General features: G+C 60.8%; 10 protein-coding genes across 10 annotated transcripts; 7 read left to right on the top strand and 3 right to left on the bottom strand.

Annotated features, from left to right (window-relative positions):
• Positions 1-8: 8 nt before the first annotated feature.
• SPRG_19265 (hypothetical protein) lies at positions 9-7,313 on the bottom strand (the record flags this gene model as incomplete). Its single annotated transcript, XM_012340292.1, has 16 exons — positions 9-1,046; positions 1,094-1,216; positions 1,278-1,778; positions 1,823-2,107; positions 2,155-2,541; positions 2,587-2,771; positions 2,831-3,152; positions 3,208-3,614; positions 3,661-3,929; positions 3,974-4,635; positions 4,688-5,501; positions 5,530-5,792; positions 5,838-6,112; positions 6,155-6,608; positions 6,652-7,152; positions 7,197-7,313. The coding sequence occupies 16 exons, from the start codon at positions 7,311-7,313 to the stop codon at positions 9-11; spliced, it is 6,603 nt and encodes a 2,200-aa protein (XP_012195682.1).
• A 23-nt stretch (positions 7,314-7,336) lies between these two features.
• Positions 7,337-9,123, bottom strand: SPRG_01612 (hypothetical protein). Its single transcript, XM_012339980.1, has 5 exons — positions 8,637-9,123; positions 8,488-8,583; positions 8,387-8,440; positions 7,615-8,337; positions 7,337-7,562 (listed from the first exon to the last, which is right to left on the bottom strand). The coding sequence occupies exons 1-5, from the start codon at positions 9,081-9,083 to the stop codon at positions 7,407-7,409; spliced, it is 1,476 nt and encodes a 491-aa protein (XP_012195370.1). The 5' UTR covers positions 9,084-9,123; the 3' UTR covers positions 7,337-7,406.
• A 551-nt stretch (positions 9,124-9,674) lies between these two features.
• On the top strand, positions 9,675-10,864 carry SPRG_19264 (hypothetical protein; the record flags this gene model as incomplete). Its single annotated transcript, XM_012340291.1, has 7 exons — positions 9,675-9,684; positions 9,731-9,802; positions 9,853-9,929; positions 9,980-10,052; positions 10,111-10,214; positions 10,261-10,414; positions 10,470-10,864. 7 exons carry the CDS (start codon positions 9,675-9,677, stop codon positions 10,862-10,864), a joined length of 885 nt encoding a protein of 294 aa, XP_012195681.1.
• An 85-nt stretch (positions 10,865-10,949) lies between these two features.
• SPRG_19263 (hypothetical protein) lies at positions 10,950-11,753 on the bottom strand (the record flags this gene model as incomplete). The annotated part of the gene is made up of 1 exon (XM_012340290.1): positions 10,950-11,753. The coding sequence occupies one exon, from the start codon at positions 11,751-11,753 to the stop codon at positions 10,950-10,952; it is 804 nt and encodes a 267-aa protein (XP_012195680.1).
• Positions 11,754-13,315: 1,562 nt separating this feature from the next.
• SPRG_19261 (hypothetical protein) lies at positions 13,316-13,567 on the top strand (the record flags this gene model as incomplete). Its single annotated transcript, XM_012340289.1, has 2 exons — positions 13,316-13,511; positions 13,563-13,567. Coding segments are annotated over 2 exons (201 nt in total), but the record flags the coding sequence as incomplete, so codon positions are not given.
• Positions 13,568-15,818: 2,251 nt separating this feature from the next.
• Positions 15,819-17,411, top strand: SPRG_19260 (hypothetical protein; the record flags this gene model as incomplete). The annotated part of the gene is made up of 1 exon (XM_012340288.1): positions 15,819-17,411. One exon carries the CDS (start codon positions 15,819-15,821, stop codon positions 17,409-17,411), a length of 1,593 nt encoding a protein of 530 aa, XP_012195678.1.
• Positions 17,412-17,702: 291 nt separating this feature from the next.
• SPRG_01611 (hypothetical protein) lies at positions 17,703-18,796 on the top strand. The gene is made up of 3 exons (XM_012339979.1): positions 17,703-18,108; positions 18,164-18,413; positions 18,458-18,796. Exons 1-3 carry the CDS (start codon positions 17,741-17,743, stop codon positions 18,719-18,721), a joined length of 882 nt encoding a protein of 293 aa, XP_012195369.1. The 5' UTR covers positions 17,703-17,740; the 3' UTR covers positions 18,722-18,796.
• Positions 18,797-19,466: 670 nt separating this feature from the next.
• Positions 19,467-20,982, top strand: SPRG_01610 (hypothetical protein). The gene has a single exon (XM_012339978.1). The coding sequence runs from the start codon at positions 19,482-19,484 to the stop codon at positions 20,907-20,909; it is 1,428 nt and encodes a 475-aa protein (XP_012195368.1). The 5' UTR covers positions 19,467-19,481; the 3' UTR covers positions 20,910-20,982.
• A 235-nt stretch (positions 20,983-21,217) lies between these two features.
• On the top strand, positions 21,218-21,817 carry SPRG_01609 (hypothetical protein). Its single transcript, XM_012339977.1, has 2 exons — positions 21,218-21,525; positions 21,579-21,817. Exons 1-2 carry the CDS (start codon positions 21,231-21,233, stop codon positions 21,797-21,799), a joined length of 516 nt encoding a protein of 171 aa, XP_012195367.1. The 5' UTR covers positions 21,218-21,230; the 3' UTR covers positions 21,800-21,817.
• Positions 21,818-23,939: 2,122 nt separating this feature from the next.
• SPRG_19259 (hypothetical protein) lies at positions 23,940-26,834 on the top strand (the record flags this gene model as incomplete). Its single annotated transcript, XM_012340287.1, has 1 exon — positions 23,940-26,834. One exon carries the CDS (start codon positions 23,940-23,942, stop codon positions 26,832-26,834), a length of 2,895 nt encoding a protein of 964 aa, XP_012195677.1.
• Positions 26,835-27,242: the final 408 nt, after the last annotated feature.

Here is a 27,242-nt window from a genome sequence, read left to right as displayed (position 1 = left end):
GTTCTTAATCAATCATCCACTCGACCCTCGACCTTTGACGCTTCTGGGTAGGACTCTTCGCGATGGTGGGGGCTCGTTGCCTCGGGTGGGTCCCACTGCGAGACACCGGTCGCGCGGTTGTAGTAGTAGACGTTGCCGTCGTCGTCCTGAAGCGTCTCCCACGCGGCTGCGTCATCGTCCTGCCCCGGCTTCGTCCACGACGTCTCGCCCGAGAGTTGATTGTAAAAGTACACGAGCCCGTCGTCGGTCTGGACGAGCTCCCACGCGTCCGCACCCAGAGGCGTCGCCTCGGCGATGGTCCACACGGACGCGCCCGTCTCTCGGTTGTAGAAGTACACGCGCCCGGCGTCGTCGACGGCCGGCTCCCACGGTGGTGGCGCGCTCAGCGGGTTCTCCCACGACGACGCACCGGTGCGGGCGTTGATGTAGTACGGCGTCCCGTCGTCTGTCCGGCACTCCTCCCATGCGCCTTGCAGCGGCTGGTCGGTCATGTCGCCGAGACGCCGCTGGAAGCGCGGCGCATCCCAGACGCTCTCGCCCGTCGCATGGCTGTAGTAGTAGAGGTACCCTTCGTCGCTCGTGCACGCTTCCCAGACCTCGCGGGACGCGCCGTCGTCCCACCACTTGAGGAACCGCGTGAGTGTGATCGAGTCGGGGTAGTCAAACTCGTGAAAGTACGACGCAAACGTCCTGTCCTCGTCGGCCGCGCGGCTCGAGAGGCCGAGGCGCTCGTACACAGCGCCGAGCTGCGAGAGGCGGATCGTGGCTTTGGACGTATTGCGCGCGGCGACACCGAGGAACGCCGCTTGGAGCGTCTCGTGCAGGGGCGACAGCGGCTTGGCGAGCTTGCGTAGTCGCCGCGCCAGCAGCATCTGCTGGACGTCGGCCTGAGTCTTCCGCGTCCGGAACCGCGTCTGGATCGTAATGGCCGCGGCGTGTCGTCGCGCTGCCTCGGCCGCGTCGTCGTACGCTTTGCGCACGCGGGCGTCGTTGCGCGCAACAGCGTGGGCTTGGTGCTGCATGAACCGCTCGCTCGCATTGCCCGCCTATCCATATCAATACTATATATTGATACCTTGATACTAGCAGAAACCTCGAGGAGGCCGTGGCGGTCGAGCATGTCGTCAAAGCGGTCGACGGTCCGCGCGTTGTGCGGGTCGAGCTCGAGCGCGCGCAGATAGTGCGTCGTCGCGTCCTTGACGTTCTTGTAGACCCACTAGCATTGGACTATGAGCATCATGGATAGACAACGTGTCCATCATCATCCATATATGTACATCGAGGCACGCGGCGTAGTTGACGTGGCTCTGCGCGCTCTCAGGGAAGAGCACGAGTGCATACCGGAAGAAGCCACCGAAGGCCAATTCAAACGTGCGCTTCCGTGGGTCGATGGCGGCGGCGCGCTCAAAGAGCAGCGCAATCGCATCGCGCTCGTCCTGGCCCGTGACAAAGAGAAAGAGAGCGTAGACGCGCAAGACGAACGCGATGTCGGGGCCGCGCGCTGCCATGAGATGAACGAGGTGGCCGTACATGACACCCGCCTTGGCGTAATCGTGCACCAGTGCGTGCAAGTAGAGAGCGTAGTTGCCGAGGCACGTAAGACTCGTGGGCTCGGCCATGTAGGCGCGTTCGCAGTGGCGGGCAACGCGCACCCCTTCGAGGAGCCGCCGAAAGTGCACGCGCGCGGTCCGAGCGCGGAATTGGCTCTGGATACGCAGCGCCGCCGCCAGCATGCGCGCCGTGTAGCCGTAGTAATAGAGCTGCTGGCGGTCGAGAAACTAGTTGGAGCGGTCGTCTTATATCGCTTCAAGGAATGACGTACCGCTTGATAGTCGCGCTCGATCCAGAGAGGCGGCTTGTCCCAGACGCACTGCCCCGTGATCTGGTGGGCGTAAAAGACACCGACGAGCGGCGCGGTCTCGGCGAGCAGGAGCTCGTCCCACACCGAGAACGTGCTCACGCGCGTCGCGTGCTTGCGCGCGTCTTCCCACTCAAAGAACGTTCGCGGCCCATGCTTGATGACCCGCGCCCGCTTGGCGTGGCGGCGACCGGTCATGCCCCGGTAGACGCGCTGGATCGTATTGGCCGCGATGCGATGCGTCCGCGCCTACATCGACGCGCCCTCGTCATTTGATACGACGAGGGTGTAGATACCTGGACGCGCCACGCGTGCCACGACTGCCGTTCGTGGAGGCGGGTGAGAAAGCCGCGGCCGAGCGCTTGGAGCGTGATCGCGCACCGGATGCGGTGGCGCTCGTGGGCGGCGACGCGGCGCGCGATGCGACCGCGGTACACACGCTGCAAGTGAAGCGCCGTCTTGTGCTCGAGCTTGAGCGCGCGCAGACGTCGCCGGCACACGTGGCCTTTGTACGCGCGCTGGATGGCGAGGGCAGCAAGGTGCTTGGCTCGCTCAGCTTTGGTTTCGGCGTCGAAGCGCGCCCAGAAGGACTTGTACTGGGCCGTCGCAGCCGCCGTCTCGGACGACACGCGGTGAATGCGACTGCGCAGCATCTTGAACTCGTCGACGCCTTGCACGAGCGCCTACATGCGATATATCGTAGTATCAAGATATCAAGTGCATCGGACCTGCAGCCGGAGAGGGTCGATAGGGGGCACAGTCGTCGAGATCTCGTTGGTGACGTCGTGGCAGTAGACGTAGCTGCCGTCGTCGCGTGAGATCGCGTGCCAATGCGCGCCCAGCGCGGCTTGGTACTCGACCGGCGCTCGCCACGTGCACTCGTCCGTCTCGGCGTCGTAGTAGAAGAGCGCGCCTGCGTTTTTCCACATGCGATACTATAGCATCCATCGTGGTAGCGTTAGGATGACATACCCGTGACGGCGTCGACGCACTGCGACCAAGCATTGAGCGTCGAGACGGTGACTGCGCTCGCGTAGGCGTCCCGCCACTCGTTCGTCGAGCGCTGCGGCAACGCGACGCCGTCTTCATCGAGCACGGGCGGCATCTCCTCGAGCGTCTGCATCTCTTGGGCAAAGTGATATTGGATGACGTCAATGACTGCGAGCTGGTGGTGCATGCGCGCCTCGCCGAGCGGGTTCTTGTTGTCGTAGTTGCGCATGTTCATGTTGGTGCTGTACTCGATGAGCAGACGCATGGTCTCGGCCGCTCCGTGCTTGGCAGCAATGTGCGCCGGCTAGTCAATGCATCAATATAGTATCCATGTATCCATATATCGAATGCAATCCTACGAGGTTGCCGCGGCGGTTCTTGGCGTCGACAACGGCGCCAAACGAAAGCAAAATGCGCGAGCTCTCGAGAAGGCTGTCGCTGCGGCACGACAAGTGCAACGGAGTCTCTCCTTGGAGCGTCCATGCGTTCACGTCAGCGTTGAAGGCGGCGAGGAGGCTTGCAAGCGCCGGCTTGTCGATCGCCATGTGGATCGCCCCGAGGCCTGCGAGATTGATCACGTCCGGTGACGCGCCGGCTTCGAGGAGGAAGCGAAGCATCGGTAGCTGGTCGTTGTAGATCGCGTACATGATTGGTGTACTGCCGTCGACGTCGACCGCATCAATACTGGCGCCGTGGGCGAGCAAGAGCTGTGCCATGTCCACAAATCCCCGCGCCGCCGCGTCGTGTAGCAGCGTGGCGCCGTCGCCTACGAAGCCTCAACCTCCACCACCACGTCGTATCATCTCACGTACTGAGGTCGGTCGCGTGTGGCGAGCAGCGGCCCATGCCTAAAAGCAGATGCGCCGCCTCGAGAAAGTTGGCGGCGACGGCTGCCATGATGGGCGTCTCCTGCGTCGCGCTCGAGACGACGTGGACGTTCGCGGCGCGGCGCAGCAGCACCTCGATGCAGTCGACATGGTTGAGCGACGTCGCCAGCAAGAGCGGCGTCTCTCCGTTGCTGTCGCGGGCTTCCTGCCATGCTCCGTGGTCAACGAGGTAGTCGATGAGCTCGGCCCGGTGTCTACACGGCCCTGTCAGAACGACGAGCCTCAAATTGAGGCGTACGCATGGGGTGCAGCCACGAGCGTGTGCAGTGGCGTGCGTCCGGCGTGGTTGACGCCGCCAAGGTCCATCTGATAGCGCAGGCAGAGCTTAATGAGCCGTTTGGTGCCGCCCAGACACGCCAGATGCAAGAGCGAGTTGCCGTCGTCGTCGCAAATGCCGCCACGACCGCCGTTGATCGCCCGCAGCACGACGCTGTAGTCGCCGCGCAATGCCGCGTCGAGCACCACGGCATTCCGCCGTCGGTCGACGGTCAAGATCGCCTTGCGCCGTCGCCAGCCGCACTGAATCCGCAACGCGCCTCGGTGGAGCGCGAGGGTGCGGCGGTAAAACTGTCGGCAGAGGTATCCGCGGACTGTACGCTGCAGGAGTTTGGCCGCACGGTGGTTGGTCACGAGTGCGTGGAAGCGGGAGCGTGCGAGAAACCCCCGCACGCTGCGCTGGATGCACGTCGCGGCGGCAAAGTGGCGCCGGTACCGCTCGGCGCGCTTCAGAATGCGGTAGACGCGGTAGCGTTGCCAGAGGTGAAAGCACCAAGTTTGGCGCCGGTGGATCCGACGCGTCGTCCGGTCGCGACAGAGCTGCGTGAACGCCCAGCGCGACTGCCACGCTTGGAAGCAGCGCCAGAGGCACCGCCGGAGGAGGCGCTGGAGTAGCTGGTTCACCTAGTACCGCAACATGAGACATAGGATTGGATAAACACAAGTGCGGACGCACGCCGTGGTGCTGTGTGGCGCGCAAGCTGCGGCGGACCGCGGCCACGCGCCGGCCCAAGTGCCCCCGGTATGTTTTCTGCACGAGCACGGAAGCGTGTTGCAGGGCCCGCGCCCGCGCGGCTGCCAAGCGGCCGATGTGCCCCCGCCATATGCGCTGAAGCTCGCGCGCACTCTTGCGTCGCATGAAGAGGAGCCGTGCCCACTGGCCAAACGAGCTGTGCAGCGAGCGCGTGAGGACGTCGCGGCACCGCGCCTTGACAGCGACCTGCGTCATCGCGTACCGCCGCCACTGCTGCCAGAGCGTAAACAAGAACCGATGCTGGAGTCGCTGGACGCTGCGGTTGGCGAGCTGCTGCTTCTTTTGCGCGCGGCGCGCCACGAGTTGGCCGGCGTGGCGCCCGCGATGGCCCCGATAGAGCGCCTGCAGCATCGTGGCGGCGTGGTGCTGGTCGCGCCGCCATCGCAGGTACTTGTGCCAGCGTCGGAAGCGCAGTTGCAGCGATGTGCGGTGCGCGGCGGCCGCCTTTCTCGCCACGGTCACGTAGCGACGCCAGCGTGCGTACAGGCGCTGCATCAGCGCACGTTGCGCCGCGGCGTGGAGCTTCTCGGCTTGCGTGAGGGCGGCGGCGCGCAGCACGGCGTCTTCCTTGGCCTTGCGCGCGGCGGCCGCGCCCGCGTCCCGCTCGTGCTTCTCGGCGAGGCGTGCCCGGTGCTTCTGAGCGTCCCGCGCCCGCAACGCGTCGAGCCGCTTCCGCTCCATCTCCTGCTCGGCCTTGCGCTTCTTGGCCCGCGGCGCGGCGCTCGTGGAGGGCCGTCTGCGCCGCGTGGCGATCGCGCCGCCACGCCCGCCGCTGCCGAAAGAGCCGCTGGATGCGTGTCGCGCTGCGCTCCTGCAGCGCTTCGAGCTGGTCGCTCCACGCGTTGGCTTGCTTGCCTTTGCGCCGCCGTTCGAGGAGCTTGGCCGCGACTTTCTGCTCCATGAGGTGGTTGGCATACCGGCGCGCGATAGCGTCCCGGAAGCGGCGGAGGATGCGCGCGCGCGGCGACGCGGGTGGTGCCGTCGGCGTCGCCGCGTCCGAGAGCACCGAGCCCCACACCGTATTGACCTACACAAATGTCTTTATCAACTGATATCGAAAATGCATTGGAACCTGGGCTTCGGTGAGTGCAATGCGGTGGCGCAGGTCGTCGACGTCGCGCCGCTTGGCTTGGAGCTGGTTGTCGAGGAGGAAGCTCTGCGTCTTGAGCTTGGCCTTGGCGACGTCGTCGATGGCACTGCTCGTGAGCTGCCGATCGAGCTTAATGCGCTGCGTCTCGAGCCGCCGGAGGCCCCGGGTCTCAGTCTCGAGCGCTGCCTTTAGCGTCACAATGCCGGCGTCGTGGCTGATAGTATCTTGCAGTCGCGTCAAGAGCGTGAGGCTTTCTCCTATGCCACATCGTCGTCCAGCGACGTAACCCATGGTCCTACCGTCGTCGTTGAACTTGTGCGCGGCGACAATGTCCTCGGGCACGCGGTGGAGGTCCTCGACGAGCCGTTCGAGGAGCTCATCGAGCTCGAGCACGCAGCTGCTACACTCGTCGCCACGAGCACCGATCGTGGTGACGTGGCGGAACGGCAGGGACGCGTCGACGTAGAAGCGCGCGAGCGTCGTCTCCTTTGGAAAGCACGCGGCGTACAGCGTGTGCATGACTGCGTCTTTGGCCACGTACACGACTTGGGTGCCGTCGCGGAGGTCGGGGTGGTGCCCGAGGACGACGGACCCGGGCGGCAGTACCTTCTTGGCCACGTCTGGGTGCGCCACCTTGTCTTTCTTCTTGAGGCGCAGTCCGAGCTGGTCCTGCACGTGATGGCGGAGGTGGCAGTGGAAGTACGCAAACTCGTTGTCTTCGATTTCGCGCAGAAAGGCCGCAAACGCCCGCAGCTACAAAGCCTTATGAACTTGGAGTGCGTATGTGCAGTAGTACGCCAGGAAAGCGGCTCGTATGGCGCTCGAGCGTGCACGCGACGTCAATGATATCTTGGTCGGCCGCGACGCCGAGGTTCGTTATTATGAACTGCCGCGCAAAGAGCGCAAACGAACTCAGGACGCGCGAACTCGCGTACGCCCGAAAGTACGCCTCGTAGACGTCGGCGACAAAGCGGAGGAGCCATGCGATCGGACGGTCCCGCAAGAGGCCGCTGGAAGCGCCCACGAAGCGCGGGAAGCGCTGGCGCAGGCGCGCGAGCGTCAGCGGCGCGTCAACGTCGGGCTCGGAGCGCGAGCTCAGCGCTTGGTCGTCTCTCGCCTCGAGGCTCGGCGCGTGGTTGTTGCTAGCCGACGCGGCGCTGGTTGGCAGCCCCCGCGGCTCGGATGCAGGCGCCACATCAAGGCCGCGCTGCCGCAGCTGCGCATTGATGTACTCGATCTTCTCGAGGTACGGGAGCAGCGTCTTCTTCTCTTCGAGCTCCACCAAGCTGAGCTTGCCCTACGCGCAACGCTTTGCCTGTGACCCGAGGGTCGTCGACGCACCCGCGGGAGCTCGGGCGGGATCGGCGCGAGCGCGGTCTCGTTGCGCAGGAGCTTGCGCTTCTTCGACTTGGCCGACGCCCCGTACGGACTCTGCGGCGCCGCCCGCGTCACCTGCATTCCGAAGGTGCGATGCTCAAAGGTCAGCCGTTACGTCGCATGCAATCGTGCATCAATTAGTGTCGTTACTAGGGTGACGGATGCAATGGCTTCCTACGCCCGCTTCGCCTCGGCCATGAGCTCTATCTTCTTCCACTTGTCGGCTTGGGCCGACGCGGCGTCGCCCGCGTGCTCGGCCTTTTCTAAATAGTCCTTGGCGCACTTGTCAAAGAGCGGCGCGTCATAGTCCAAGTACAATTTGAGCACATTCTACAGTAGACAACTTGTCCATCCACAGGGTCGTCCAGCAAAACCCAAGTACCTGGGCGAGGCCTTCGACGGTCGTGTTCCAGTGGCCGAGCGAGTTCTTGTAGAGGGGTCCATATATAACGGGGAGGATCAAGCTCGCGTGCTGGCGGCTGAGGCACCCGTTGTTGACGAGGTGCTCGTTGTTCCAGAGGAAGAGCGCGCGCTCCGAGACCTGAAAGTGCTGCGAGCCAAGGCACTTGGAGAGCACGCGGAAGAGATCCTTGTGCACCTGGTTGAGCTGGTCCGGCCCCATGAGCTCGAGGATCTCTTCGAGCTCGTTGAGGAAGAGCACTTGCTTGGACGAGCACGCCCAGGGCCAAAACTTGACAATGCCCGAGATGATCGGGATCGCCGTCTCCGGGTCCTTCTCGACGTACTGCGTGATGCAGTACGAAAGCTGCTGGTGGTAGAGCGAGACGCACTTGGGCTTGTGCAGTGGCACGAGCGCCTTGACGAGGAACTGGAGGTGCTCACGCTTCAGCGGCATCGCAAAGCCGTTGATGATCGAGCCGAGGATCTCGAGGAGCTCGCCAATACCGTTGTGGCGCTCGGTCTCGTACACGAAGCGGTAAAACACGTTCGAGATGGCCTTCCGGATGAACGACCGGTGGCTCATAAACTTGCCGTATATTCTGTGCAAGATCGTCTTGAGGTAGTCGCGCTCGCGCGGGTCCTCCGAGTCGAAGAGTTCGATGACGTTCAAGCAAAACTTTTGGTCGACAAACTTCTTGGCCACCTACAGCAATCGTATTCGCATCGCGTTCGACGAGGCTGCGGCCGCGTACCTTGGCGTTGACTTCGCCCGACACGATAAAGCGCAGGAAGAATTCGTACACGACCTACGCCATACATCGAGTTCGCTGCGGGCGACGATGGGTGGCCGTACCTGGAGGTGCGGCCACGACGGCTCCAACACCGGCTCGTCTTCCTCCGGGTCGAAGTCTTCCGTCTGCGGCGGCAGCGCGCGGCAAATGTTGGCCGACTATCGAAGCAACATACATCCTCATCCAACATTCCGTGCACCCATGGGCGTACCACCATGGCCATGATGTCGGGCATCAAGGCCTCAGTAAAGATCTTCTGGCCGCCCGCGTTGTTGACATAGTCGACGAGCTCGAGCAGCGTCTGGCGCTTGAGGTCCTTGCCCTTCTTGTCCGAGGCAGCGTCGTCAAAGTTGAACAGCACCGAGCAGAGCTCGAGCTTTTGCTGGAAGAGCGCCTCGCGCTTCTGCATGCTCGTGTCCTTGAGGTGCGGCAGGTCCTTGAGCGCCGCCACCTTCTGGTTGCGCACGAGCGAGCTCCGGCGGCGCTCGCGGCGCGGCAGCGACACGTCCGAGCGCGCGACGTTCTCGATCCCATCGTCGCGCGCGAGGTTGGCCGTCGAGCTCGTGGCCGCGGCCAAGTTCGCCGCCATGGCCGCAGGGTCCCCGCCCTCGGCCGAGTTGCTCAGGCGCCGCTTCACGGTCTGGAGCATCTTATTCATCCCGCCGCTGGTCGTCCGGAGGATAACCGCTCAAATCGCCTCTGCCGCCCACGCGGGTATACAAAGCTCAAGATACAGCGCGAAAACGTCTTTTTGTCCTCGAGGTAGGGTTGGGGCCCCCCATGGAAACACTTGCGAATTGTATGCTCTCGCTACGACACTATTTCGAATGCGTTGAATAGTGTTCCATAAGGCTGGCTGCGCGCACCGCAGCGATAAGCGCAGGGGATGGCCAAGCGGGCCTCCACGAAGAAATACTGAAGTCGTTGCACGCCGAGCGGTCGCTGCGATCGCGCCTGACAGCACTCTGGCGCGGCTGCCATGAAAAATCGGAAATACTGTATGTTCCATCTGGGCGATGGCTCTCGAAATAGTGTCCTGATGTCCGGAGATTGCACACTCTATTTGAGGTGCATTGCACGCGAAATGCAAATGGCGTGAGTCGGAGAGGGCTTGGTCAACATACCTCTTGACGTTTCTATGCACTTGAGACTCGTAGTGATGGTAGGCATGATATGGTGTGTAGTGTGAGTTACATTATTTGACGGCGTGAGAAGAAATACTGTAATGCACGTTCAGTTCGGAAGTAGCATGCCACCGGGTAGGACGCGGCGACGCTGGCAGACGCCTCATGCCATGGCCTGTAGCAAAGGAAGCAAAGGCTGCAGTCTCGGCCTTCATCATGAAGCTCGAGACTGTCGTGAACGACCCATCGACAGGTGCGACGCGGCCTCCGTGGCATGATGACTGCAACGGTGTTGCTACATAGATGACATCATCACGTGGAAGCGCAACCCGGATGGGTCGCTCTATGAGCCCAACTGCCTCGTTGTGCTCGACAAGACGGTATGGCACATCTATGCCCCATGAGGCCAGCATTGCTCATTCTCGACTAGCGCTTCTCGGAGGACATCATGCCACAGTACTTTCGCGGCTCCAAGTACTGCTCCTTCATCCGCCAGCTAAACGGTACGACGCAGCGTAGACGTGGATCACGTCACGATGACACACTGCTTTCTGGACGTAGCCTATGACTTTAGCCACGTTGGCGTCGTGAACGGCACGGACCCGCCGATGTTTACGCATCCGTACTTCCAGAAGGACAACCCGTCGCTCTTGCACAAGATCGAAGTACGTGCACCGCTATTGGCGATCGCATCTCCTAATGGTGACGTAGCGCCGCAAGCAAGACAAGCGCACGCGCGCAACGGCGCCCCAGGAAGATACCAAGGTCGTCAAGAAGGTCGACAGCTCGCAGTCGGCGTGCGTCGACTACTACAAGGAGAATCTGGTCCACGCCGTGACGGCCATCCGTGACATGGTTCAAGCCGGTACAATCATTTCTGAGCGGCGTCGATCGGTATCTTATCGCATTGCATGTACTAGCGGAGCTCGCGGGCATGGGCTACGTCCTCGTCGAGTACGCCAAGACGTTCTTAGCAACGCAAGGCATCATTGTCCTCTCAGACGACGATGTCTTGTACCATCTCGAGACGCTCACAAAGACGTCGGCGAGCTACGCGACGACAACACCGTCGTCGAACGAGGTGCCGCCGACGCCTGCGTCCAACGCGTCGACCGAATCCGTGTCGTCTGGCTCGTCGTCGCCGCTCAGCGTCCACCCGGCGCACGGTATCGATCCGCTTGCGGCGCTCCTTCCGTCCCACCACAACCCACTGCCGCCATTGTCGCACCACGACCCGCTGACGGCGCTTGATTTTGCCATCTTGGACGAGATCAACGTCGACGAGCTCGGCGACCTCCTCACAGATCACTTGTAGTCGTCCATTGGATGGGCTTGACCACGAACATGCATGTAATGAGGACTCCGGGGTTGGGAATCTGTGCTGGTTGGTGTTAATTATATTAGATATCGCTGCTTGGGCGCTGCGATTGCAACCCAAACAATGGGAACGCGCGATGGAGCGAGGGGAGTCGCGGCAAGTGATTCTGTGCTGCCGGCGGCCGCAGTGACGGGACGCCGCTAGGGTTGTGCTGGTAGTGGTGCTGGGGGTGCTGGTGCCGGGCGTGGGCGACGAGAGATGCGTCGGCCATGACACTGTGGTGCTGCGACGACATGACCGACGCCGAGCCGCGCACCGTCGTCTCTCGGGCCGAGTGGGCCGCCGCAGTAGGGCGCGGCTTGGTAACGTTGACGCTACACAAGAGGCCGCTCGTCGGTCGCTTGACCGCCCACGAGAGGTTGCCGCTGCTGTTGGTCGTGGGCATGTCGTCGGCAAGGCGGCGCTTCTTGGCCTCGTGCGCGCGGGGCATTTGAATGCGGCACTCCAAGCTCATGGGCGTGCGGCGCTCGTCGGGCAGCACCGGCGGGCTCGAGCCGCCCATGGACGACGACACGTCGCCGAGGTGCTGGGGCTGGCCCTTGACAAAGTCGGGGCGAAAGTAGCGCGTGCCGTCGCGCGACTTCATAAAGCCATGCTTCTCGAGCTGCATCTTGAAGGTCTTGAAGCGGCCACGGTACAGATTGGGCATCGGTAGGCTCGACTCCATTTTCTCCGGGTCCAGAATCGAGAAAGACCGGCCGTCGGCGTCCCATGCGATCGTGTCGGGCAGGTCGTTGTTGTTGAGGAAGCCGTAGAGGTTGCGCAGGAAGGTGCTCGGGATCGCCGTCGCCGTCGAGCGCTCGTCGCTCTCCATGACGTGGTCCATCGTCGTGCTGCTGCTACTGGCTTGGTCGGCGACAATCGGGCAATCTGCTTCGAGAGCGTTCCGACTGCCGGGTTGTGCGTGCAAGGGGCCATCGCTTTTTTATTCACGTCATACAATACATTTCAACACAATCCATACAAACATCGAGCTAGAGATAAATCTTTATTGTACTGTGGAAATGAATTTTGCCACGCGCTGTCACGCCGAAAGCCGGAAACAAACCCGGTGCACCTGCACTCTGATTCGAAAGACCAACATTGGCGGAGACTGAGCCACTCGATGACCTGCATTCTCGACCGCGCTTGAAGCGCATGTGGTGCCAGAGTGGTGGTGGCGCTGCCACGCCCGCGACGCGAACCCAGGAGCATCCTGTAGACGATTGCGATCGATCAAAACCAGACAGCGTTCTGGATAGATCCCCTCACAGCGGCAAGAATGTGTGTGTGCGCCCATGGCCATGGTGTTTGTAGGTTCTCTTCCTCAAGTTGCGCCGACAATCGAACAACAAAGATGTCATTTGGCATCGCCATGCGTCATTTGCCTTCAAGATGCTGAGTTGCGCAATGAACGATAACTGATTGTTTTACAGAGTCACAGGCGTGAAACCACGCCTGGACAAGGAGGTCGCAATTGTGCCTTGTGCGTGACGGGTGTAGTCGTCGAAAAGGTTTAACTGTGCGCAGCCACGCGCGCCACGAGCTCTCTTGCAGGACCACATCAGCACCAATGCATGGTTCACTGCAACATTGTCGAGGCGGCTGATGCGTCGGACGGCACGAACTTATACAAAGCACTCAACATGTCATCAACGCAGTGCGCACATCTCATCGGTGACTAATTGATGTTTAGCCACGTTCGAAGTAAGGCCGCTGGTATTTGAAGGCGAAATGAACGGCGTGATGTGCGTATGCCATGCAAAAACTCGCGGCAGCGCCAGAAGCGATCACGCGACATTATTGCAAGCCCGAGGTTCGAGACTGGGCGCATCCAAAGGGTGGCGTTCCAAGCCATTCTGCGGTTCACCTGGTGAACCGGTGTTGGTGAACTTCACCAACACCAGCGACAAGAGCAGCGATGGCGTGTACCGCGGCCAGGCTGGGCCTCGATGTCAAGCCGGACACGTTCAAAGCCCGGGCGTTTGACAAAGAGGATGAGATTGAGCTCAAGGTCTCGCACTGCGGTTCGGATTTGCCAACGATCTTGGGCGGTTGAGTTTCGTCCCGATGGTGGTCGGCCATGAGATCGTCGGGCACGCATACAGTGTCCAATCTCGATGCAGCCAAGGTCGCGATCGGTGGGTGCGCAGTGCGGCACACACGATGAGCAAGTGTGCTGGAAACTGATCTTGCAACTCCAAAAGCTATCCGACTGGTACGTGACGCGCTGCCGTCCAAGGAGGCGGCACCAATGTTCTGCGGTGGCATCACGACCTACGCGCCGCCACGACGCATAGCGAAGGTAGGCGTCCTCGGCGTACAAAAATTGGCGGTCTTGGTCATTTTGGCCTGCAGTGGGCCGTCACACTCGCTGCGATCTCGTCTTGAAAGCGCAAGGTTCTCGACATGTCGGAGGCTGCCAACGTCGCAGCGAACCGCCACCGCTTTGACATTCTCTTGATCACGGCAAACAGCCCCCACACCGACTGGTCGGTGCTCCTAGAGCTTGCTTGTCTCGGCAACGCCACTGTCGTTCTCCGCCATCCTGCGCCAGATTTCGGTCGTGATCCAAGAGATGCCGTAGTTTGCAGTGCAGAAGAAGGTGCGAGCGCGCATCAAATTGTGCACACAAGCGCTGTAACCAACCGACTAGAAAATCCAACGACGAGGATCAATACATTTATATTGTCTTTGTGTGCCATCTTGAAGGTGGCAACAAGATCGAGCTCCAAGCGCCTGTAGAGCGCAGCAACCTCAACGTTGTAGCTCCCAAGCATGCCGAGTGTTGGTATTGCCGTCAACCAAAATACAGAACGCAAGGTGGCGTCGTGCGTGCCAACTCTACGCTATGCCTTGAATTGATGCACACCGTCGTCGCGAAGGTTGTTTTACGGGCTCGTGTGCCCATGGTACGAGGCCCTCCATAAGGCACTTTGCAGCAACCCTCCTGGTTATGAAGAAACAAACGAGGCCCTCCATGGTGGTACTGGCTATAATACTGGCGGACGAAATCACAGACAGTCGGGCGTAGAGTACGATTAGAGTAAGTATGTGGTACACTTGAGATGCGTAGGATCTTGATGCATCGCCACACATCGCAATAATCTATTGGCATCGTCTAGGGTGCGCTCGTGATGCTGGTGACATGGGGCTGGCAGCGACACGGTGCGCGTCGACGCTTGGTTGCACGACGTCATTACGGCGGCACCGCGCGGTACGCATCGTCGTCGAACGTCAGCACGCTCTTTACCCCCGTGCGCGTTGGCACAAACCAGATGCCGTGCCTCTGTCGCGCGGCCAAAGCGACGTAAAATCATCACCACAGATCAGAGACGGTCGTTGTTCAAAATGGTCGTTGTTGGTCGCTCGCTGCCTGTGAGCGGTGGGACCCAGAAGGATTGCAACACTGTCCTCGAGCAATGCAGAATGACGCGACTGGAAACAGACTGCAACTCACTCTTGCGAGAGGTACTCTGGTCGAGGGCGCGCCATTACTTCTCATGGTCTCCTTGCACATAGAGCAACGCAATCCACCACGTCAACCTCAGCGCCATTGGCATGAGATGGTACTCGACGAGGTATCATTATAAGGGTCGGTTCCGAGTTACGACGTCGTTTCGAATGGCACCTAACCCTGGGGTGGTCCTCGCGATGGTCTGCGGTGCTTGCCGTCGCTTGCAGCATGCCCTTCAAGCTTCTCCTCCAGAGTGAGTCGTCTCGTCGCTTCCTTCAGGATGTCTGCATTTACAACGCGGCGCAGCGTCGGAACCTGTGTACACAGCTACCGTATTGTGTGCAGTATCGAGACAAGGTTGATTTGGATTGCCTCGCTTCATCTTGCGTTGCAAGAGGCGAGCTTTTAAGCATTGCGTTGACCGCAGAAGAAGCGTCTGGGGAGCCTTCTGACATGGCCTCTGCAGCGCATCTTGTGATAAATCCACCGCGTATGCGCGCATGTGACTTGGTAAGAACACTCAGCGACGACGTTATGGAGGTTAGGAGGTCGCACCTAAACTTCTCTGGGTCGCTGCCCAGTTCGGCCTCTGCATGGCCTCGACCGCGTGCACGTAATACGCATCGCATGGATCCCCTCCTCCGTCCGCGAGTGCATTGGCGACGACGGTAATCTCGCTGGACGGGTGCAGCGACGATGTCCCATCCAGGAATCTAACGCTCTTGCCGCTGTGACCGCGAGCCAGAGGCACCCAATTACACATAACGTTACGCTGGACGCAAAGGTGCACGAGTGGCCATGTGTAGCCGCCGCACGGACAGGCGCTTCCTGAAGTGCAGCTTCCAAATCAGAGCGCGTCAGAGGCTGCGAGACCTTCTCGCGTTCATCCTGAGCGCGAGATTCTACCGTTTGCGTGCGTCAATAGAGAGCCACGAAAATCGGCTTCGCGTCGCTGTACGTCTGGAGCGGGTAACATAATACTAGGTGCCTGTGCCTCTCACAGTGCCGAAGGATGAGGTTTGTGATCCGAGGCAGACGTCGCAAAACCACGGCCTCGGCCCGTCACGATACACGGGGTCGAGGCCATAGCAAGGCGGGCTTCTTGGGTACTAACTCGCCGTCGGGCGGCAGACCTTGCGGCGCACCACACGTGGATGGTCCCGCAGTGGCGACCACCGCACGGGTGGATCTGTCCAGTGCGCCTGGGATATGCAGCTACAGTACACTCTCCGTTTGCTGGATTGCACCCGGGCAGGGTCCCAAAAAACGTTTCATTTTGGGGGAGGGGGCCAAAATCTATGGCATCTGAACACGGCGTGACTTGCGTCATGTCTAGCCCCCGGGGGTGTGGGACCAGATGGGCGCGAACGAGCTTGCAATCGTCGCCAGTCCCAGCTGGCGTGGCGGCTCCATCTAGTCTTTCTCACTCGCCAAATTCAGGGTTCCGGCAAGACGATGATGAAGGGCTCGATGGCGCCAATGATGCTGACGCAAGCGCGCAAGGACGAGCTCCTTGAGGACATTGACTCGATGCTGCCGACGCTCCTCCAGTCCATGCGCCCGCAGGCGTCGCAATGGGACCTCAACTTTGTCCGGAACGGCGTCACGTGCTATGACAACGTGCACGCGGACCCATACCACCGCCTTTGCCTCTCGGCAAGCACGGTCGCGTCGTCGCTCGACTCGGCCATGAGCGCGATGGCCACTGACACGACGTCGGCGCTTCTGCGCGCCGAGAAGGAGGCGCTCGGCGACCGCGTCTCGAACGCGACCGTGGTCTCGCCGCTTCGCCCGCGCACGCGCAAGTCGCAGAACCACTACATTGGCATCAAGTGGATCGCGTACAACATCAACGGCCAGCAGCGCTTCGACCTCGTCTTTTGCGACGCCGTCGGCACGGGTGTCGACCCGGTCTCGGGTCGCCGGTACGGGTACCGCGTCCTGCGGTCCATGGTGCTCCCCGAGTGCACGCCGATCGAGGGCCTTCCGCGCGGCCACGTCGGCTTCAACGTTATCAAGTTTATCGAGACGGACGACCCGGGCATGCTCGACATGCACATCGCCGTCAACCTCCTCGTCGACGACGTCGCGTCGCTCTCGAGCGTCTTTGACCCGTTTCCGCAGACGACGCGCCTCCGGAGCTACGTCGAGCAGTTTTACAAGAAGCAGTCGGCGATTCCGGCGCGGCGCCACACGACACCGCTCTTCCACTCGTTCTCCATGTCGCTCCTCGACGACCCGACCAAGGAGAAGAAGCCGTCGCAGTGCGGATTGTGCCGGAAAAAGTTCCACTGGTTCCGCCGGCGCCACGCGTGCAGCGAGTGCAGCAACACGGTCTGCCACTCGTGCGTCGAAACCATCAAGCTGCGTCGCGGGCGCCGCAAGATCTGCCTCGTGTGCCGCTGCACGACGACGCTCCAGGGCTCGAACGAGTCGCAGGCGTCGCCGCAAGGCCTCCAGCGCTACCGCGCGCCGACGCAGCCGACGCGCCAGTCGCTGACGTCGCCCATCTACGACATCCGCATGAGTGCGTGGTCGCCGCGGTCGATTGACGGCGAAACGCCCACGAGCCGTCATACGGTCGCCGGGTACCCCGACTATGACCGCCCCACAACGCCGTCCTCGGTCGTCTCGTACAACGGCGGCGACAACTACGCGCCCCGCTACAGCAGCGAGCGCTCGTACATGGGCTCGAGCCGCGGCCACACTGGCGAGTCACGCTCGATGGTCGAGCCGCCCGTCGGTCTTGGCTCGTCGCGGGGCGCGTCCGGTGGCCGGTTCATTTCGTTCCAGATGCCGTGGGACCAGAAGCACAAGCCGGCACCGTCAGTCCGGACGCCGAGCGGAAAGCGCATGACGCAAACGACCCGCGACACGGTCGACTATGAAGACGACATGCTCATGCAGCAGATCAACCGCACGTCCATTAGCAGCGTCGCGTCGCTCCATGACTGGAACCCCGTCGACATCACGGCCCGCAACTCGATCCCGTACGCCAACAGCGGCTGGACACCCGTGGACCACTCGTCGATGCAGCAGGTCCGGTAGCTTTCGTAGTGTAGATTTACCTTTCATTTATTCCTTGTACGACTACATTCGTCTTCTTGCATCACCATCTCGCGTCACACCGCAGCAATCCTAGTGGTTGCTGACCACGCCGCCCCATCGCCTTCTGCTATCGCCTACCGCTCGCGCACATGGCGCTCGCCAGCCGTCGACGATATCACTTGTAGATCGGCGCGTCGGACCAAGCTTCCATCAGCGAGGTTGGCCTCGGGGTAGGTAGGGGTAGGTGCTACTGTTTTATTTTCGGCACGATGCCAGTGCGATGCCGAATTTAGTAGATTCGTCAGCTGGATCGGCCACTAGTGTCGACGATGAGCGGCTTGTACTACGACCGGGAGACGGGGGCGACAACGCTCTTGGGCGAAGCGCGGACGAAGCTGTCGGCAGCGGCGGCCAAGGCGGACGAGGCCGCGCCCGATGGCCTCGACGTCTTTCAAACCCGCGACTGGACTATGGCGGCGAAGAAGAGCCACATCACGCCACTCCATGCGCTCGACTCGCTCGGGACGGCCATCAACATGACGCCGCCCGAGATGGTCTTTGGTCACAACCAGTTGCTCCTCGTGCACGAGCCGTCGGGCTTTAGCCTCTCGTTCGTCGCCATGGAGGCCCTCGCGCACTGCCACTTCAAGGACGGCACGACCGACCAGCTCAAGGTCGCTGTTGCCAAGGAAAAGACGTCCGATGCTTCATGCGTGCGTGCATGCTAGCTCACACTGTACTACATCTTGTAGCGGCAACGAGGTCAAGGAGCTCGAGATTTCGTACGACTGGACGTATACGACCGACTACAAGGGAACGCTGGGCCGCGAGGACCGCGCGACGCACGTCGTTGCACCCCACGGCGTCCGCGTCGAGCCCACGACGGAGCGCATCGACTTTGAGAAGCTCAAGGTCCGCGAGCCCATTCTGTGGAGCGGCGAGGTCAACCTGTACGAAGACGAGCTCCACGACCATGGCATCTCCGTCATGTCCCTGCGCATGGTACGCCGCGTTGCTGCATGGAGCGTTCTCTCGATGTCTCTTAGCGCGTCATGCCCTCTGGCTTTTACGTCCTCGCGCGCTACTACATGCGTCTCGATAACGTGCTCGTGCGTCTTCATGAGACGCGGATCCACCACCTCTTTGGGTCGGACTACATGCTGCGTGAGTACACGGCCAAGGAGGCGGCGTTCGAGGCGCTCTTCGCGCAGGGACACCCGAACCACATGTCCCACTACACCAACGTTGATACCTACCAGCACCTCTTGTCGACCAAGGTCGCGCAGTACGAGAAGGTCTTTCTCCAGTAGTCGCCCTCGTCGTCGGAGCAGCACGTAATTTTGCACACCTCTCGACTTCAACATCGTGTGTCGTGTTACGCCGCCAGTTGCATGGAGACGCAGACCATGTCACGCATCAACGTCTTGTCGCGCGAGGCGATGGGCGGGTGCACGTGGGGGGTCCCCGTCGGGTCCCCTGTAGCGATACCGTCAAAGGTCGCCCGCACGCAGTAGCCACAGCACCAACCCGCTTGGACATCTGTGAATGCCGTTTGGTACCGAGTTGAGTCAGCTGCGGTATTCCTCGTCGGGTATGCTTCATTGCAGCTGGCAGCGCCGGTTGTGGATGGAGAGCTTCTAGTGTCGCTCGCACAATAGCAATGACTCCTACGCCCAGCCCATGCATTCGCACGTGCAAGGCCATTGGCATCTACCTCGGCGGGAACGGTTTGCCTGCGGCTACGCTGTCCCTGCCCCCTCCATGCAGCGTCGTCGTTGTTGCGGCCGCCGGAGCTGCGGGTGTGTGGAGCAAAACCACTATCCGGATACGTGGTGTCCGTCGGCCCTCTATTTAAAATACTACTAGTACCGCGCATTTTATTTGGAGGGAATTCCCCCGGAAAAGCATGCTCAAATGAATTAAATCGCTTTTTGTTTGTATGGTTTCGTCAACAATAAAGAAAAAGACACTGCGCACCCTGACAATAAAATAAAAAATACATCCGGATATGGACCGATCCACGTAGCAATTAAAGTCGCGGACGCACAATCCAACTCGCCACCAGAGCCGATGGTCTTCCTTGCCGCCGACGACTCGGCGCTCGCGACCCGCGTCGTGCTCTACCTCCATGAGGTGCTGCACTCGCCCGCTGCCAACGAGATCATGATCAAGGTGCATGCGCTGCTTCGCTGGTGCGGTGTCCCGCCGCCGTACCCGGACGCCGAGCGCACGGCCATCTCGGTGCTCACGACGATCGCGACGCTGCTGCTCTACTTCTTCCTCTTTGGGAAGCGCCACCGCCGCCGCCGCAACAAGCTCCAGCAAGAGCTTGAAGAGGCCACGCGCAAGGTGCAGGAGCTCGAAGAGAAGCTCGCCGATATGGACGACGAGGAAGACGGCAACCGATCGGGGAAGAAGAAGGAAATCCGCATCTGGATGGACGGCGCGTTCGACATGATGCACTATGGCCACATGAACGCGTTCCGCCAAGCCAAGGCCTTGGGCACGTACCTCGTGGTGGGCGTGAATGACGACAAGAGCATCACGGCGTGCAAAGGCGCGCCGCCGGTCATGGACGACGACGAGCGCATTGCGTCGGTCGCGGGCTGCAAGTTTGTCGACGAAGTCGAGCCGCACTGCCCGTACATTATGAACGAAGAGTACCTGACCAAGATGATCAAGAAGCACCGCCTCGACTACATTGTGCACGGTGACGACCCGTGCATTGTCGACGGCAAGGACGTGTACGAGGTCGCCCAGCGCCTCGGCAAGTACCGCACGATCCCGCGCACGGAGGGCGTCTCGACGTCAGACATCCTCGGCCGCATGCTTCTCCTCAACAAGGCCCACCATCGCCACGACACGGTGACGCAGCTCTCGTCCAAGGTCAAGGCCAACTCGTCGGCGGCGCTCCAGCAGCGGCCGTCGCGCTTCCTCACGACGAACCGCATGCTCCGCCTCTTCTCGGTCGGCAACAAGGACCCGGCCCCGACCGCACGCGTCGTGTACATTGACGGCGCGTGGGACATGTTCCACCCGGGCCACGTCGACATCCTCAAGATGGCCAAGGCGCAGGGCGACTACCTCATTGTCGGCGTCCACAACGATGCGATCGTCAACAAGCACCGCGGCCTCAACTACCCGATTATGAACCTCCACGAGCGCGTCTTGAGCGTCCTCGGCTGCCGCTACGTCGACGACGTGCTCATTGACGCGCCGTGGCAGGTGACCAAGGAGATGATTGCGTCCTTGCGCCTCGCTGTCGTCGTCCACGGCTCGCACCGGGACGTCGAAGACACGGACGCGGCCATGGACGACCACTACGCGTGCGCGCGCGAAGCCGGCATCTACCGCGAGCTCCCGAGCCCGCGCTCGCTCGACGTCAAGGACATTGTGGACCGCATCGCCGAGAACCGCGAGCGCTTCGAGAAGAAGTTTGTCAAGAAGATGGAGGCCGAGAAGGAGTACTACGACGACCGGTACGCGCAGAAGAAGTAGAATACGACCGCTGCGTAGTGTCCATCGTGCAGTGTGCTAGTATATATCAACACAGACCTTTTGTCTTGCCCGACGCGCTACCGACGCACGCTCAGATCTGAGCGCTGAGCCTGGACAGCTCAGGCACGAGCCAGATCTGATAGGCGCACTGATAGTAGGTCGTCGCCATCAAGGTCCATAAAAATGGACCTTGCTCGCCATGTAGATGCTCCTGCATCGGCCTTGCGACTGCCCGGCTGGGCGCCATGCTGTAATGCCGAAAATAAAGCGTATCACGCGGCATATGCCGAATGCATTACGGACGGTACAAAAGATTTGGATATGTTGCAGTCGGTGGTCCGCGTTGGCGTCCGCCATGGCGCCCGCGCGCTCGTGGTCGCCGCCCGCCCGTTGCCGCGCTTCGCTCGCTGCGAGACGCCGCTAACGCTTCTGCGCCCGCGGATGCTGCCGATCACCATGCGCTGCCGGCTCTTGTCCACGCGCGCGCTTGAAGAAAACCCGCCCGACTGCCCGCAGTGCGCCGGCGCCAACACGTACTTTGATGGCGTCTCGCTCTTTGTGTGTCCCGATTGTAGCCACGACTGGGCTGTCGCCGCCGATGCAGCGGTCGATGCAGGTACAGATACCACCATGCATTGCCGTGTGGACTTCGCTGGTGTGTGCTTGTAGAGGCCGATGGCGTCTTCCGCGATGGCTTTGGCACGGTGCTCCAGAACGGCGACTCTGTCATCCTCTCCAAGGAGCTCAAGGCCGGCTCCGTCGTCTTGAAGAAGGGCACAAAGGTCAAGAGCATCCGGCTCGGTGCGTACGGCGATGGTCACGACATCTCGTGCACGATTCCCGGAAAGGGCGCGTTCCACCTCAAGACGCAGTTCGTCAAGAAGGCGTAATGGATCATCTTTGTCGACTTCGAACTACTTACAGCATGTACTACGACTACGGAGTCACGGCGTACGGAAGGTCGTGGCAGAACGTGACGTTGAAGACCTCGTCGAGGGGGCAGTTGTGGGTCTTGGTGTCGTCGCTTGGGTACAGGTAGGCGTCGGGCGAATCGTCGCGCGTGACGTTGAGAGTGCGGCAGTGCTGTCCATTATCGTGCTTGGTGGGGACGACAAGCATCGGAACGTTGTAGCCCGTCTTGTTGGTCTCGGCCTTGCACAATTTGAAGCTCATGCAGTTGCCGGGCTACGGAGACAGTCCAATATGAAGAGGCCTATATGGCGATGCACGAGTACGTACGCCCGGCGGGATGTTGCTCACGTCGTACCAGACGTTCTTGTAGCCAGGCGAGTTCATGAGCGAGTACTCGAGCACTAGAGGAAACGACGCATGAGCCAGCCAAGGACAAGGGTTCATGGACGTACGGTTGGCTTCGTTCGACGCCGTGTGCTTGAAGAGCCCATGGTCCTTGAGGCCCGTGTTGCAGTTGTTGCCGACCGTCTCGCCGGGCGCGAGGTCACAGAGCGGGACGCTGCCACCGCCATGCAGCTCGATCGTGTAGTTGCAGCGGTTCGTGAAGCGGAACTCGACGGCGACGGCGACGGCGCTGAGGAAAGCGAGGAGGTAACTTGTGCTGACCATGGCGAATTCGCAAATGCAGCGCTCCCAGCGCCAAGCGACTCTGGGACGTGGCCAGCAAGCAGCCTTTCCCAAGCTGCCTCTGCATCGTGTGTGAATATGTCGATATTGGAATATTGAAAACCATGGCTCGCTTCCAAACCAATATACCAGAGAGTGACAGGAACACACAGGACCGTTTGCGGCTAAGAGAACCTCGGGGATGACCTCGCTGCGTGGGTGACTCAGTGCAAGGCCAACGAGCAAGAGACCCTCCGCCTGTCGAAGGTCTGCGATGAGCTCCAGATAGAGTTGCAGTCGGTCGTGCCGCAATGCGATCAGTCTCAGCGCCGCGGCCGAGCGCTCCCCGATGCGCTGAGCAAGGTGGAAGGCGAGAAGCTCGAGCGCCAACGCAGGCCGCCCAAATCGGCAAGCAGTTGCTGCGATGAAAGCTCGACTGCAAGTCGAGCACGCCACGAACGCATGACAGACGGCCCATCATCGTTCTCTGAGCTCATGACTTCGTTAATGTTGAATGGTGATGTTTTGAGGCGAAGCGAGGAGTACCGACGGAAGTGCGCAATCTGGCACGTCGATTGCACATTTATTTCCGCTTGACGCACATCCATTTCCGTTCACCGCGCTATATTTTACAGCGACCGAACTTCGTCCGAACATTGAACTGCACAATTTCTAACGACAAATTATAACCATTCTGGGTTCTTTTCGCACCAGGGTCGGCGCGGCCCTGCGGGCCTACCCGCCTCCACCTGGGCGACCCATCGATAATGAATTCTTCTTACGTGAAAGACCGGGGCTCGCTCCTCGCCAAGGCACGGCCTGCACAAAAGCCAACACGCCACCTCCGCTACGCTGCGGTGCGCAGGCTTTTCTGGGCCGATGCTCTGTCGTCGCTCGCAGCAATCTGGTCCGAGATGTTATACAACGTTACGTTTATTGCGCGGTGGAGTGTGCGAGCGACGTAAGAAATAGTTCGGTAGCCAGCAAAATATTGTGCGGTGACCGGAAATAAATGTGCGTTGAACGGAAATAAAAGTGCAATCGACGTGCCAGATTGAGCACACACGGTAAGTACTCGCGAAGCGAGTGCGGTGGCAAGGGAAGAAAGCCTTGGGGAGCCAGGCCCGTGCAAGACGCAGTAGCAAGACCAACGACGCTGTTGTTGTTGAAGTGGGTCGTCTATTACAATAGTTATTAAAATCCCTCCCAGACCTAACGATAAAAACAGGTCCCGCGCGGCAGTGCCCGTGCGGGGTGAGCTGATCGGAACTTTTGATGTGAATGCGAACGCAGTTTCATTAGTCAAAATGGCTCGATATGTACGGTAGCCAATGGGTTGGCTAGAATGTACGAATTAATCCCCTGGGATGCTGTACCACGTAAACGTTCCTACGAGGAAAACAAACCGTCAAGTCCCGCGTGCCAATGGCCTTGCTTGCCGACTGCGCGACCATGAGCGACAATGACATGGACGCGTACTATAAGGACATCATGTACCTCCTCGAGTTCCCAAAGACCGCCTCCATGACGCGCGTCTTCACAGCCAAAGACGAGGCGGCCGTCCGCGCGCTGCCGGCGTGGGACCTCTCGCGGTACCTCGGCCAAGACACCGCCACGACGACCGTCGTCGCCGCGTCCGACCTGGCGTTCGACACCTCCGCCTTTGATGCGTTTGTCAACGCGACGCTCGTCAAGCGTGTCAAGACGGCGCTGGCACCCGAAGGGCCGTTCCACGCATCACTCGCCCACATCGCGTTCGACGCTGTCGGCGACATGAGCACCTTTGGGGTCGCGCACCGCCCACTGGGCACGTTTGGCACCTTGTACGTGGCGCTACCACGTCACGCGCGCGGCGGCGAGGTCACTTTTCGACGCGGCCATGACTGGAACAAGTGTCTCCTGTCTCGACGCTCAGGAGCACCTCAACACTCGTATGCAGCGTGCTACCGCCACACTCACGTCACCGCGGCTGCCATCACTGAGGGCGACCGCGTCCTCCTCGTGTACAACCTCATTTACAACGACCCGGCGGCGCACACCCGCGACTATCCCGCGTCCATTGACGAGGCGGCAGCTCATCTTCGCAGACTCGGCACGATGGACCACGACCGCTTGAACGTGCAGAGAGGCTGCCCTGTACTGCAGCAGGGCACCTCGTTCGAGACGCTCTCGGGAGTGGCCAAAGACGTCTTGACCGCCTTCCTACAGTCGGGTGTCTATGACGTGGCATTGGCAACGCTCGTGCCCGACAACGACGTCGTTGTCGACGCGCTGCGCAGCAGCCTCCTTGGCATAGGCAGCCTCGCCAACATTCTCTTCAAGTGCGTTGAGCTGCATCCAGCGACCGGTGCGCCATCGGTGCTCCAAGACGGCTTGCATGGCTCCCTGCTGCCGGAGTACACGTCGAGCATCAGTGACGAAGTAGTCCACGAGTTCGGCCCGACGCACGCGCTCATCTTTTGGCCCAAGCGGCACCGGCTGGAGGCAGCCGGCCTTCATGGCGCAATGCTGTGCCTCGAGCGCGCGGTCACCGCTGCCGCCAACGACGGCACCAACACCAATCTGGAGCTCTTGGGCTGCGACGATATTCTGTCGCTCGCGATCCATGTCATGGTCTTCATGGAGATGGACTACAGTATCTTTAGTGAGGATCAGTACCAGCGCGTGCAAGCCATCATCGACCCGTCGGCGACGTCGTTCGTTCACCGGTTTGCCGCCGTGCTCACGACGCTCGGCAGTATCAACTTGATACTCGAGTTTGTGGCGACGTCCCTCAACATGACGCACTGCAACACGTCGCTACCGGACGTCGCAATGTGGCTCTATGGTCTGTGTCAAACGCATGGCTGGGAGCTCCTCTTCAAGTCGCTTGCTCAGCTTGTCGACCGGTGGAGCAAGAAGCAAGCGACAATGGCGCCTGCCTTGCATCTCATCGCATCGCTCGCGGGCGTGGATGGTGCGACGCCGGTGTGCCCTGCCCTCCACCAGCCATTTACGATTGAGCTCATCAAGGGACTCTACCGCACGTCGCGTCATGCGCTCGACGCCCACTACCACAACGCGCGACTCGCCGTCCAGCACGAGGTCCTCGGCCTTTGCCTCGTTCTCGATGCGTACGTGGCAGAGAATGGTGTGTCATCGCACTGGCTTCACAGGCAGTTGCCGCCACTGGCGCTGGCAACGATCGACGCAAACCTCGACCCAGCCAAGTCGATGGCCCGTCGTTTGCTGGACGCTGAAGAGACAGAAGGCGTAGCGCTCCTCACCACGGCGGCGCCTGCTTTGGTGTACGGTCTGCGCCTCCAACGACGCCTCCGTGTCCCCGCGCTCGCCGCTGCCATTGCTGCCAAGCTCCACAACCCGTCGACGACCGTGGACATGCTTGTGCGGGACGAGTGGTCTCACTCCGACGCCGTGGTCATCGTCAGAAGCCTCTTGACGATCGCACTCTGCGATGGTACGTTAACGTCGGCGCTTCTCGAGCGCTGCCGCACCGTCTTTGGCTCGTGCACCGTCCCCGCCATCCGCGACGTCCTCGCGCATGACATTACTGTGGACAATGCGACGCGCGCGCTGTTGTTTCAGAGTGTCTTGCGCCCGATCACAAACACCGATACAAACTACGACAGGCACCTCAACGACTACTACCGTGACCATCCGCACCCCTACGTCGCGCCATCCCACGACGATGCGCGAGAAGTGGACGCTGGCTGGCGACTGGCGGTCGACACGCTCGAGCTGATTGCCGAGATGGACGCGAGCCAGATGCTGTCGTACGTCCGGTTGTGGAACGACCAAGTGCTCTCGCAAGAGCCGTGGATGTATGGTGGTTTTGTCGCCAACTGCCTTCTTCGCCACACCTTTTGGACCCACGAGGCATGGCTCTTCCTCGCCAACCTCTGCATCAAGAACCTCACGCCACTTTTTGCCGGGCGTCGGCTCCGTGATCTGCGTCCGAAGGTTGAGGTGCGTGTGGACTGCGACTGCGAGCTCGCGACGCAGCTCAACACCTTCATGAGCTCCCAACATGCTTTGGTCGACGTCTTGCGCGCACCAGCACCCATGTGCACCGCTATCCAAGCCTTCCTGGACGGCCCCCCAAAGACTACGCTGGAGCTGACGCGGCACAACAACGATGACGACGCCTCCGAGCCCGTGACGATCACCATTGAGCGGCCGCACGACGACTTTTCGGACGACGAGGTCGATGCATACTCGTCCAAAACTATGGTCGAGCGCCTCCAAGCCATGAAGAAGAGCAAGACGATCCGCAAGCGGCAAGCACCACGCATAACGCGCAGTGGAAAGCGAACCTGCGTGCCACGGACTGCACCATACCTAACGTAACGTTCCTATCAGAACTATGCTAAATAAATTTGTCGGACTTTCTTCGTTGTGTGTACTCGGTTGAGGAACTTGATTTAGGCAGGCGGAGGCAGGAGTGCGATCCGCGGGACGAGGTGACGTCGCGGTCACTCGTGTTGGGCGAGGAGCCGGAGAAGCCGGCGACGTCGTGAAGGGGTAGGTCATGTAGGTAGCACGACGGACATCCACTGGGCGATGAACGTTTGGGTTGATCTCTTGACGGCAAAGGCGCCGAAGGATTATAAAAGCCTGTTGGTGGCGTGGTGCCGACCGCAGCTCACCGGGTTGATCTGATGGCTCTACTTACTTCCTCCATACGACTGCATATACGATGGGCTCGCAAGCCTACAGTGACTGACAGAGCTGTTGACAGGGCTACTGACAGGACCA

Source organism: Saprolegnia parasitica (assembly GCF_000151545.1).
Source record: "Saprolegnia parasitica CBS 223.65 unplaced genomic scaffold supercont2.4, whole genome shotgun sequence".
Taxonomy (NCBI): domain Eukaryota; phylum Oomycota; class Saprolegniomycetes; order Saprolegniales; family Saprolegniaceae; genus Saprolegnia; species Saprolegnia parasitica.
Note: the sequence above shows the minus strand (reverse complement) of the source record. Positions and strands in the feature narration are given on the sequence as shown.

Bases quoted from the DNA above. Each gene is read 5' to 3' on its own strand.
- SPRG_01612 (XM_012339980.1), bottom strand. From the start codon at position 9,083: ATGAATAAGATGCTCCAGACCGTGAAGCGGCGCCTGAGCAACTCGGCC. The intron at 8,441-8,487 runs GTACGGCCACCC...TGTATGGCGTAG, and splicing joins CGTCGTGGCCGCACCTCCAG to GTCGTGTACGAATTCTTCCT. The intron at 7,563-7,614 runs GTACTTGGGTTT...TGTCTACTGTAG, and splicing joins CCGTCGAAGGCCTCGCCCAG to AATGTGCTCAAATTGTACTT.
- SPRG_01611 (XM_012339979.1), top strand. From the start codon at position 17,741: ATGAGCGGCTTGTACTACGACCGGGAGACGGGGGCGACAACGCTCTTG. The intron at 18,109-18,163 runs GTCCGATGCTTC...TACATCTTGTAG, and splicing joins GCTGTTGCCAAGGAAAAGAC to CGGCAACGAGGTCAAGGAGC. The intron at 18,414-18,457 runs GTACGCCGCGTT...GATGTCTCTTAG, and splicing joins CCGTCATGTCCCTGCGCATG to CGCGTCATGCCCTCTGGCTT.
- SPRG_01610 (XM_012339978.1), top strand. From the start codon at position 19,482: ATGGTCTTCCTTGCCGCCGACGACTCGGCGCTCGCGACCCGCGTCGTG.
- SPRG_01609 (XM_012339977.1), top strand. From the start codon at position 21,231: ATGTTGCAGTCGGTGGTCCGCGTTGGCGTCCGCCATGGCGCCCGCGCG. The intron at 21,526-21,578 runs GTACAGATACCA...GTGTGCTTGTAG, and splicing joins CGATGCAGCGGTCGATGCAG to AGGCCGATGGCGTCTTCCGC.